The 11,435-nt window shown below is 44.7% G+C and overlaps 1 protein-coding gene across 2 annotated transcripts in view; it reads right to left on the bottom strand.

The window, feature by feature from the left end:
• Positions 1 to 11,435, bottom strand: part of slc9a1a (solute carrier family 9 member A1a) — a 58,601-nt gene that overhangs the window by 34,527 nt on the left and 12,639 nt on the right. For both annotated transcript variants that reach the window (XM_048260331.1, XM_048260332.1), the window contains exons 2-3: positions 5,737 to 6,197; positions 1,949 to 2,199 (exon numbers count right to left, since the gene is read on the bottom strand). In XM_048260331.1, coding sequence (XP_048116288.1) covers positions 1,949 to 2,199; positions 5,737 to 6,197 — 712 coding nt within the window. The remainder of the gene's footprint in view (positions 1 to 1,948; positions 2,200 to 5,736; positions 6,198 to 11,435) is intronic.

The raw sequence follows: 11,435 nt of genomic DNA, 5'->3' as shown, positions 1-11,435 counted from the left end.
CCTGAACTGACGGCCATGGACTGTCAGAAGGAGCGGCACAAATCTCTCCCTGTCACCAGTGTTATCAATATTCCTGTCCTGCTTTATGTCTGTCCGGTGCAGAGGTCCATGATGATAAACAGAGACTGGGATAGGAAGTGTGTTTGTGTGTGTGTGTGTGCTGTGTGTGTGTGTGTGTGTGTGTGATTGTGTGTGTGTTGGGCAGGGTGACTATAAGTCAGAAGGCCTTTTTCTCATGGCTTGGCTGTACATCACAGATGTGCTCATGAATTCAACAAGCAGTTGGGACAGCCAAGCTCTCTCAATATCACAGCTCTCTCCTTTACCTCCCCCCCTCTATGTTGTCCATTCTTCTTCCTTTCCTGCAGGTGAAAACTCTTCAGTGAAAAACGAATAGTTCCACAAAGCGGTTTGTCAACATCTCCATTTGTCTCTTCACTTCTCGGTTCCTATATTTTAGTTTCTCATTCCGGTTCACTTCATTCTTTAAATGTTTCTATCATATTGTCCTTTGGGTTGACATGACGTTTGTAAATGCCCTAATCTCATCTTGCCATCAAAACCTCCAAATCTCTTTTTCAGCAGTTGACCCACAAGTCAGCTGTGGTTGTGGCGTGGTCTGTCTGCAGAGATAAACCAAACAGTTTGAGAGACAGGAAATAGCTTACGAACCACTTCCTTGTATCTACAGCCACATCCAGACCATCACCCATTCTCTCTCTCGTCATTCCCTCTACATGTGATAATATTTTAAGTCTTGCCTATTATAGTACACCCAACACACCTTTCCATTTAGACAGTCAAAGGCAAGGGCCCGCAGGCCAAAACACTGGAGCATCAGTGGTGCATAACCACACAATGTGTTGGATTCCCATGGATGGATTAATGCCACGTTCCAGTTGTCTCGCAAAACGACTAGAGATTCAGAATGATGTCACATCCATATAAAAACCTGAGCTGGTTGCGTTCCAGTTAATCAACAAGTCGAGAACTAAATGCTACCGTTTGTTAGCATGTGTCTGTTGTTAGCAACTGTTACCAGATGTAGCAATACCAGTTTGTAACAAAGCGTTACTATTTTACACAAACAAACGTCATAGCAATATAGTGACAGACAGAGGTTAGATACTTTTGTTTGTACGACTGATTTAGTGATAAACAAATCAGAACTGCTTATAAATAGTGTATATCTACGGCTCTCATTTCCTGTTAATGGGCACAGCCATCTTGGAATTTTCGTGGTACTCTAGGTTTGAACAAGCTGACAAGTCGGTATACAACTTCAGAGGGCATTCCATTTGCAATTTCCGGTTAGTAGATCAGGAAAACAACTCGGTGACCGACTCGGGCATACAAATGGAACGTGACATAAGCGTAAAATCCTAGACTTCAATGAAGATCTCCACTGACAAAGCATTTAGTCTAGAACTAGGCCCAATAGGTACACCTGCGGTGACATTTAGTCTGGTGTGACATACTCAATAATACATGTCCCCTCCTCTCCTTTTGGCTATTAGCATGTAATACTGTAGCTCTAGTAAATTAGCATGTAATATAGTATATATATACTCTTTTTTTGATCCCGTGAGGGAAATTTGGTCTCTGCATTTATCCCAATCCGTGAATTAGTGAAACACACACAGCACACAGTGTACACAGAGTGAGGTGAAGCACACACTAATCCCAGCGCAGTGAGCTGCCTGCATCAACAGCGGCGTCGGGGAGCAGTGAGGGGTTAGGTGCCTTGCTCAAGGGCACTTCGGCCGTGCCTACTGGTCGGGGTTCGAACTGGCAACCCTCCGGTTACAGGTCCGAAGTGCTAACCAGTAGGCCATGGCTGCCCCTCGCATATAAAGCATGGTCTTCGTCAATGACGGCATGACCTTGGCTTATCCAGAGTAAACCAATCACAGCCGCCACTTCAGTCCCAGAGGGGGGGGGGACTTACGCCATGATACCGGAGAGGTGGAAAACCTCGGCGGACAGGTAGGCCATGTAGCTGTAGAGGAAGACGAAGAGCGGCTCGATGACGCGAGTGTGTGAGGTGAAGCGGGATGTGAACGCCGCCAGGATGCCGTAGATGGCGCCCACCAGGATACCGCCCAGCGATACCACCAGGAAGCACACTATGCCCAGCAGGACGTCGACCATAGTCACCGTCCCAACGCCGGCAAACTCCTCAAAGAGATGGTACAGCACCTAGAGACACAGAGAGATGGAGGGGAGGAAGGGGGGAGACAGAGAGAGATAGAGAGAGAGTGGGGAATGGAGGGAAGGAAGGGGGGAGACAGAGAGAGATAGAGAGAGAGTGGGGAATGGAGGGAAGGGGGGAGACAGAGAGAGATAGAGAGAGAGGGATATGGAGGGAGGGTTTCAGGGAAAAAGTGATGGTGAGAGAGAGCAAAAGACAGTGACAAAAAATGGAAATGGAGAAAGGGAGAGAGAAAGACAAAAGAGCAAAATTAGGGTTCGAATCCAAAAATGACTGTTTATAATCGGGATTTTGAGGTATCCCGGTTTTGTGTTTGCACACGTAAACATCATATCCTGATTTCAGAACCCCAGATATAAGCCCTTATCTCGGTTTTGAGAAATCGGATATGCTAGGTGGAGTACTCCGAAAGGAACTGGGATACTGCTCCATGTATGCTCCTAGTTTCTAATCCCAGTTTCTAATGCAAACACATGATTGCATTAGAAACCGGGATAAGGTACGCTAATAGAACTTTACTGTTGGCAACTGGGATACTAGCATTGATCATGTATACAGGGATACTAATAACCGGGTTTCTCTGTGTTCATGTAAACACCATATCACAAAAATGATCAAAACTGGGGTAAGCCTAATAATCGGGATACTGAAGTGCATGTAAACATAGTCAGTGAGAGATTCCCCCCTATTTCAAAGTTAATGGAGTTTTGCTGCTTCCACCTCCAGCGTAGTCTGCCACCAACCAAAGACTCATCTCATAAACCCGCCCCAGCCTGCACTAACCACCCACCAGGGAGTCATTAAAGTCATTATTTCAACTGAGACAGAATCTCAATTAGCTCTGAGAGCAGTAAGCACAGCAACGGCTTATTTCATTTGAATTCTTCCATTAATGCAGTCCTTCTAGACACATCAGTGGTTCCTGTGTGGAGATGATGGATTCTTAAAAGCCATGCCATTCTACTCATTAGGAAGTCATGAGGAAAAAGTCTTGTGGCAAACTGGTTGCTAAGATTCATTTCAATCACGCTGGCCGCAACTGCTAGCTAATGTACCTCCAACCATAGGGCTCCCACTCCCACCCACACACACACACACTCACACACACACCAAAAGAAAGAGAAAAACACACACAAACACCAAAAAAGAGAGACAGACAAACACACGCACACACGTTCCTGCACACGTACACATTCTCTCTCTCTCTCTCTCTCTCTCTCTCTCTCTCTCTCTCACACACACACACACACACACACACACCAAAAGAGAGAGACAGACAGGACGCACTGCACGTGCATGCACGTGCGCATTTTCATTCTCTCTCTCACTCACACACACACACACACACACACACACACACACACACACACACACACACACACACACTCACACACACACACACACACACACACACACACACACAGAGCCCTGGCCCTGTCTGTCTGAGACACACACTGCCCCAACACTACAGGAGCCCATAAGGACAGAGATTAGACCCCCCAACCGCCCCCGCCCCAGCAAGGGCCACATCCAGAGCTCGAGCTGTCACAGCCAGTAAACACCCACAAGACAGAGAATGGATGTGGTCAGAACAAAATGACGACATTCAGCAGCAAGTGGCCGCATGCGAGTGATGCGAGCGTGACCATTTCCTGTGATGAAAGTAGAGGGAGAAATTTCACACTCATCTGAACCTCTGCGACGAGGCGAGAGATGTGAGGTGACACGGGGGACATGTCACACGCCATACTAAACCCACGCACTGCCTGTCTGTGACACTAAGGTAGCAACAGAGATAAGTCCAATTCAGCAACCACAGCAGAACGGACAGCCCTCGACAGAAACACTGGAGCCATGAAGTCTTTGGTTTCAAGTCTGCCGCACAATGTGGTAGTTAGTATTCTGTATAACGCAAAATGTAGAATCAGCTGAGGCTTTCTATTAAGAGATAAGATCTAATATGACATTCCAAAAGTACTGATTATTTGTATAGTATAACATGACTACAGCTTGATTCTTATTACACATGGAAAAAAATAAAATGTCAGAATGACAAATATTTCCTGGTATTCAGCGGCGTGTGAATTTGACAGATGATTATGGTGTACCGTATCTTGCGTTTTCTCCTACGGTGAGGTTTTTCTCATGGAGACGCTCTGGCAAACACAGGCATGGTAATTACTTAACGCCTGGAAACAAATGTGTTTTTCGCAGTCAGCTACCAGCTCCAGAGCCTTACAGTCACACCTCTGGTTGTGATGAGCAGCGATAAACACACACAGAGGAACATCAAGCCGGCAGAGTTAACCTCAGGCAGGAACTAGACAGACAGTTCTCTCTGGTTCTGTGGAGATACTATTCTCAATGTGCCCCGCGATTATAAAATCCTGGCCAAAGTATAAAAAATAGGAGGACAGAGAATTTAGCCTTGTGAGGCACGACCATTTTAGCTCTGCTCGCCTCCACATGACAAACTCATTTGATTAGTGAGATTAGTGGGATACCTTCAGCAAATTTAATCCAACCATAGTGTCATGAGCTCTCTCTCTGCCTGGTAACACACGCTGATTGAAGTCTGATGACCTCCACCTGTTCCTGCTCTGCTCTGCCTCACCCTCGTTTACCTACCAGCTGCACTGCATTCACCACTCATCATGCCCGGTATATAAAGCCTTGCTTTTCAGTCCACACTTGTCAGATCGTCTGCAAACCCGCACCAGTTACCTGCCTGTCTTGGAAAACGACTCTGACTCGTTGCCTGTGAACCCAGACCCTTCGACTACTTCTTTGATCTCCAGCCCGGTAATCTTGACCTGCCTTCCGTCTCTCTTCTCTGAATACAGCCTAGCCCTTGACTGTACTGCTGCTTCGTTTCAATTGCTGTTGTGTGTGTTTCCCCAGGACTTCCCGGATCATCCAGCTCCTGCCATTGCTGCTTTCGGCTATTGGGGGAACACACACACGCAGACTCTTGGAACTCCCGGAACCCCTGAAACCCCTGTAACCCCCAACCCTTAAATAAACTTTCTAACGTGACGCTTTTGTGGTCCTCGTCCTGTTTGGTGTCTGACACATAGGGCTTTTTGTCGGGCGCTGATGCAAAGTAGGATGTCTGCAAGTGTTTTTTTTCACCCTGTTGCATGTCTCATTGACAAAAAAATAAACTGAACCCCCTATCCACTGCTATATGGACGAAAGGGTCCATTGCTTTGTAATAATAGGGGAACCGTTAAATGTTCAACTTCTTTAACCTGCCTGCCAGCGAAAGTCTTATAAAGAACCAAGTTCTATGCAATCAGCTACAAACCCCATGCTGGCAGCAGCAGTTTATGCAGAATTTGACTGACAGAAGACTGGGGTCGAACTGACAGTACAAAGGGATCTACAAAAACAGCTCCTCCAAAAAAAAAGGCTCCTGAGCCCTGAAAAATGTCTTACGTAAGGCCATTTGAAGACCTGCTGATGTCCAACAAAGCCCTGCCTGTCTGTCTCCATCCCATTCCATCCCATCCCGGCCTACTCACCACGGTGACGGCGTCGTTGAGCAGCGACTCGCCGAACACGAGGATGTGCAGCAGCTCGTTGATATGGATCTCCTCGAACACGGCCAACACGGCCACCGGGTCCACGGCCGAGATGATGGAGCCGAACAGCAGGCACGACAGCAGGTCGTAGTTCTTCAGGTGCACGCCCTCCAGCTGGCAGATGCCGTAGAGTGCACCACCCACAAAGAAGGCGTTCCACAGGGTTCCCACCACGGCGAAGATCAGGATGGTGCCCATGTTTTCAGTGAAGGGGCGGATGGGCAGGAAGTAGCCGGCGTCCAGGATGATGGGCGGCAGCAGGCACAGGAAGAAGAGGTTGGACTCCAGCACGGGCGGCTTCTGGCCCACCACCTTGATGAGGCCGCCCACCAGCAGCCCCACCACGATCAGCAGACAGCTCTCGGGCACGATGCCGGAGAGACGCGGCGTCAGGTGGAAACCTGGAACACATGGGTGAAGGAGAGACGGAGAGAGAGAGAGAGCAAGGGACACAGAGAGGAGAGATAAAAGGAGAAGAATATACAGAAATGGACAAATTTAGTGTTAATGGTTATTTAGCCAACACTATAAACAAGCCTGCTAGCAAAGAAAGTCATTCATGATATGAATACATTTGCCTCTCACTTCAAGTTATCTTGTCAGCGACACCCTGCCAGATCAGTGGACTTGCCACAGGGCATAAACATATATGTAACTATACTGTATAGTAAACTAAAGGCATAACATAACACACAGTCTGGCCTTACCATACAGCTTTTCTGCCTTCAAACATCTACTGAAAGACATACCCCAAGCTAACTCACTTTTGGAATCATACTATTCATAGAAAACAAAAAATGGCTATATATAACAGTGGCAACATATCTACACATTTTGACTGACATGTCTCCATCAGGGCCACACAGACACAGCGGTACATTTAACAGGTAGAGAGAAAGATGAGAGCAGTCACATGACTTAGTTCCCACCACTCAAGAGCTACAAAATAAAATTCAAAAACATTACAGCACCTGTTACACTTTCATAAGACCTTTAAAATCCTGATATCTGCACTACATGCAGGTGTGACACTAGTCCTAGTCAAAGATCCACTTGTCACTGTTGCCATTCTGAGCAACTCACTGAGAGCTGCTGGCTTGTGACAGCACAGACGTGTATGGAGGAAAACTGGGTTTCTCTCACTTTCTCTCACTAAATTAACTTTCAAAATCTGTAGGAAAAATACATACAGTAAACTTGGTCATGGATTGTGTGTGACAGGACAAGCAGACATGTCTTTTAAGAATGAGTTCTTCCTACTAAACGTGCTAAGACTGGCCTGGTTCAAACACTGCACATGCGTACACCCATGTAAACTGGTGCTAACCCTAGAGACACTACAGGAAGTGACACATGAGACTGATGGGACAGGCCAATATCATAGCAGTGGAAAAAAACAAAACAAACCGCAAGACGTCGAAACAGGAACTAAACCCTACAAGGTCTGCATCATGTGGTAGCAAATGGACTACTCCCCACGAGCTACTCTGAAATACACCCCAGGTGCACAAACACACACACACATATACACACAGACACACACACACACACACCCTTGAGAACCTGAAAGAGCCTTGACGCTTATAGGAAAATGAATCCAGAGGCCTTTTCCATTGGGCTTAATAACCCTTCTCCACATTTTTTTTTTCAATCTTCTGAAGTTTTGAAGTAGAACACAGCAATTAGCTACAACCACACAAAAGTGTTTGTCTTTTTTACATAACACAACCACACTCTCCATTCAAGTGCCCTGGGGACTCTAAGCTAAATTAAACTCTGTCAAGCCTGAATAAACATCTGCACCCCCCAAAAAATCACCACAGTGATTCAGTGGGCAATAGGGAAGTACCACTGTAAACTGTTAATGGCCATCATTGAGGGTCAGGGGACCTTTCTGGAATATTCTGGAATATGCCTCCCATCTAATAACTCCTTGACTCCCCTGAAGTGAATCAGACTAACTGTTGTCACTGGACACAGCGGGTTATATCAAACAGTGCCGTGTCAACAACTGCAATGTTACGTAAAACTGGCTCCTCATAGCGCTGCCGTTTCAGCGCTCAGCTGGCGTTTTTTCTTCTCTTCTAAAGGGCACGCCAAACAGTAAATCATGAATAATTGAAAATAAAAACAGCTTAGCAAATCTGAATTATCTGGGAGCTATATTTGAACAGCTGATAGAGGTAACATGACTGTAACTCTGGCAGGGTGCCTAGCCGTGCGGCTAACAGTCTCTTTCTTCCTGTACATCTCTCTCTCTATCTCTCTCTCTGTCCATCTTTCTCCCAGGCACTCCGCACGTCTTAAATGTGTCCTTGGTCGGTGTGTCCTGCCCTTCTGCAGTCCCACTGGGCCCTGCGCTGTTAGAGCCCATTAGCAGAGACCAAGGTGGAGCGCTAACAGCACAACAGCAGCTGCATCATCCAAACAGCAGGACAGGAAGAGACAGATTGAGAGAGAGAGAGAAAGTGAGAGAGAGAGAGAGACTGAAAAAGAAAGAGCAGCAACACAGAGAACACACACTGAGAGGGGAGGTGAAGGCAGGGCAGGGGATGGAGAGATAGAGAACAGGGGAGGGTACCTGTCCTGCTTCCTACCACACTACCATACTGGCAGACTGCAATTAGCTGCAGGTAATTAGCAGGCCATGCTGTTAGTGAGGAAAGCACTGTGCAAGGCTAAACAGCAGTGCCATGGCTACTCTAAAGACATCTACTGCAGAGTGCTAAGGCACTGGTCCAAATGGACTGTTTGGCTGTTCTTTGGAGCAACCTTCTCTACTTTATTGAGCTTGGAATTAACACAGAATTACCTTTTATTTACACAATAGTGCCTGGTTTCATTTTTATTCTGAGGCAAAAAAAGAGTTCCAAAGAACTCCTGAAGTAATCACATCAGAACAATCTTTGGCAACTCAAGCGTGGATGTTTACTTCCTGCTCCTTAACTGTAGGCTATTTCCAAAGAAGTGCTGATATCTACAGACCTGAAATGTTTTTAGTTATTGGAGCCTATTTACAAGGTCACAGAAGACAGAAGCTCAGATAGGTTCATTGTTTTAGCATTCAGTCATGAGTTTATTTGTGTTTATTTATAACTCCATTGAATGGACAAACACTGGACTGAGGTTGGTAAAAGGAGGCATGGTTTGCCTTTGCTTCCAAAAAGCATGCATCATTATAAGATTGCATAAGTAGAACATCATTTGGCTGTAGAAAAATCGTATCTATATTTTTCCAACATCATTTAATTAAATGGCACAATACTCAATCAGCATTAAACTCCCTTCCCCAATCCCGCCATCAATGATCTTCCGTCAATTTGATCAAGACATTTCTCTGCCATTTCCTCATACTTTTTTGTTTGTGTTCTATGTAAAGCGTCCTTGGATTTGTAAAAGGCTCTATATTGTTACGATCAAATTAAATATAAGGCTTTAGGTAACTGCTTACTATAGGTCACTTACTAGTATAATGTAGTTAGTATAAACAAAGCATACGCATGGGGTAAAAATATACGTAGTTGGAGCTTTATTACCCACTACCAAGCACATATGAACATTTAAACATATTCAAATATTTAAAAGAATGTTCCGGAGCAAAAACATCCTAGGGTTTATTTTCAGAAGCTAACAGGTTAAAAATGTTGTTTGAGAGCATAATTATGTTAATTGGTGGAGTTTTGAGCAAGAACGTTGTTTGCATTAGTGTGTAGCCGACTAATCTGAAGTTAATGCAAACAACGTTCTTGCTCAAAAACTTCCACCACTAGACTATGCCACCAATTTCACTGACAAGCATTTCATGAAACAGCCTAACATGACAAAGACCAGCGTTGTCTTATGGGAGTAGAACAGACACCAATATAATCTGGCTAGACTGATTGCCAGTAAAGGCTGCCATATCATTCTTTGCAACCCCACACCCTCACAAAGACTAACACTCTCTCTTTCAATATTTTACAAATACTCTCTCCGGGTCCATCAACAATCGCCCCACTATGAGGAACCACACACTGCTGTGTGTCATTTCCTTTTTTCAGAGGCGCGTACACACTACTGCTGGTGGCCTTCGAGACTTTGAGTGAATCCCTCTTCTGAATGGCACACAGACCATAATTTCTTCCACATTCCGCCTCCCAACTCCCCAACCCTTCACAACACACACAACAAAAGCACACAGAGGAGGTCTGTCAGGGATATTCTCCTTTCATACGTTGTGAGGTTCGGCACAGGGCCCGGTGTACAGCTGGTAGAGAGGTAGGGAAGCTCATCTTCCATAGATCTCTCTTTCTCTCTCTCTCTCTGCCTCACGTTCTCTCTGCCTCAACTTCCAAGCCTGTGGTAGGGAAGAAAACTTTGAAACCACTTGACTTTTTGAATTTCACCTCCCTAAAGAGCAGTCTCTTTGCAATTCTCTTTAAAGTGATATGAAGTGTGCCTGTGTCTGTGTCCAGGGAGACAAGAGAACAAATAAAGGACACCTCACCCCTCAAAAAAAACATCTACTAGTAACTCACTAAAAATCTTGTGGGATTTTATAAAGAAATACTGAAAAGACAGTGGTGCTCATTAGAATGGGAACTTGTGCTATGATCTCCGTACTGAGTTCTACAAATAATTCTGATCACTGGTCTTCCTCATTAAAATGGGTGGAGTCATTTACATTTCCAGTCACACTGGACAAGCTTGCAGCTGCACAAACCAACCGTGGCAGGTAAGCCATATCGGAGAGGCGTGAGAGTAGACGTGCTCTGACCTAAATAGAACCAACAGGAGGTAACCTGATTCTGCCTCTCAGGAACACCAGTAGGCTAATCATTATGTTCACCTCCCAGGTCCCTGCAAGGCTGCCTCAGCTAATCTAAACCCTTGCACATTCTGATTTGTTTTGCTTTACAGAAACTAGTGTCTTTCATATTGTTAAAATCTATCTAAATCTAGACTCAAAACGCACCTCTTCTCGCTGGCATTTCTTGTTCTTGTATGATTGTTTTTGATATTTGCATTATGTATTTGTGTTTATGTTTCTTTTTTTAATTTGCACTTTGTATGGCACTCTGGTCAGTGTAAACTGTATTTTATATGTGCCTTATATAAATAGGGTTGCAAAGGGGCGGAACATTTCCAGTAAATTTCCGGAAACTTTCCGAAAACTTACCATGGGTAGTTAAGCTGGGTAATTTTGGAAATATTCCAAATTGGAAACTTTAATGGAATTAAAGGAAATTATGGGAATGAATGGGAATTTACGGGAATTAACTGGGAATTTTGGGTAATTCATACAAACTGTTTCATATACAAACATTAACATTTTGTTTCGTAATAAGCAATATGATTTGTATGTTCGTATTTAAGCTTAGCTTAGCATACAAAGCTAGCTAGCATGCTAGCGGGAATCCCATTATCTGCCTATTGTTTACTAGCGTGCTAAACTAGCAACACTGAACTACTGATTGCTGTGTGCATGTGATTGACTGATGGGTAGAAATTCGACTGAAATTGCATTAAATCAGGTTGTTTTAACTAATATTATGCTGCAAGATGGGGTTTTGTCCATTACATTTAAGTTCCCTGAATAACTTGCCATATTAAAAATTCTGTTTATTCCCATTAATTCACGTTTATTCCTGTTAATTCCC

Source organism: Alosa alosa, chromosome 13 (assembly GCF_017589495.1).
Source record: "Alosa alosa isolate M-15738 ecotype Scorff River chromosome 13, AALO_Geno_1.1, whole genome shotgun sequence".
Classification (NCBI taxonomy): domain Eukaryota; kingdom Metazoa; phylum Chordata; class Actinopteri; order Clupeiformes; family Clupeidae; genus Alosa; species Alosa alosa.
This window is presented reverse-complemented; position numbering and strand designations above follow the sequence as displayed.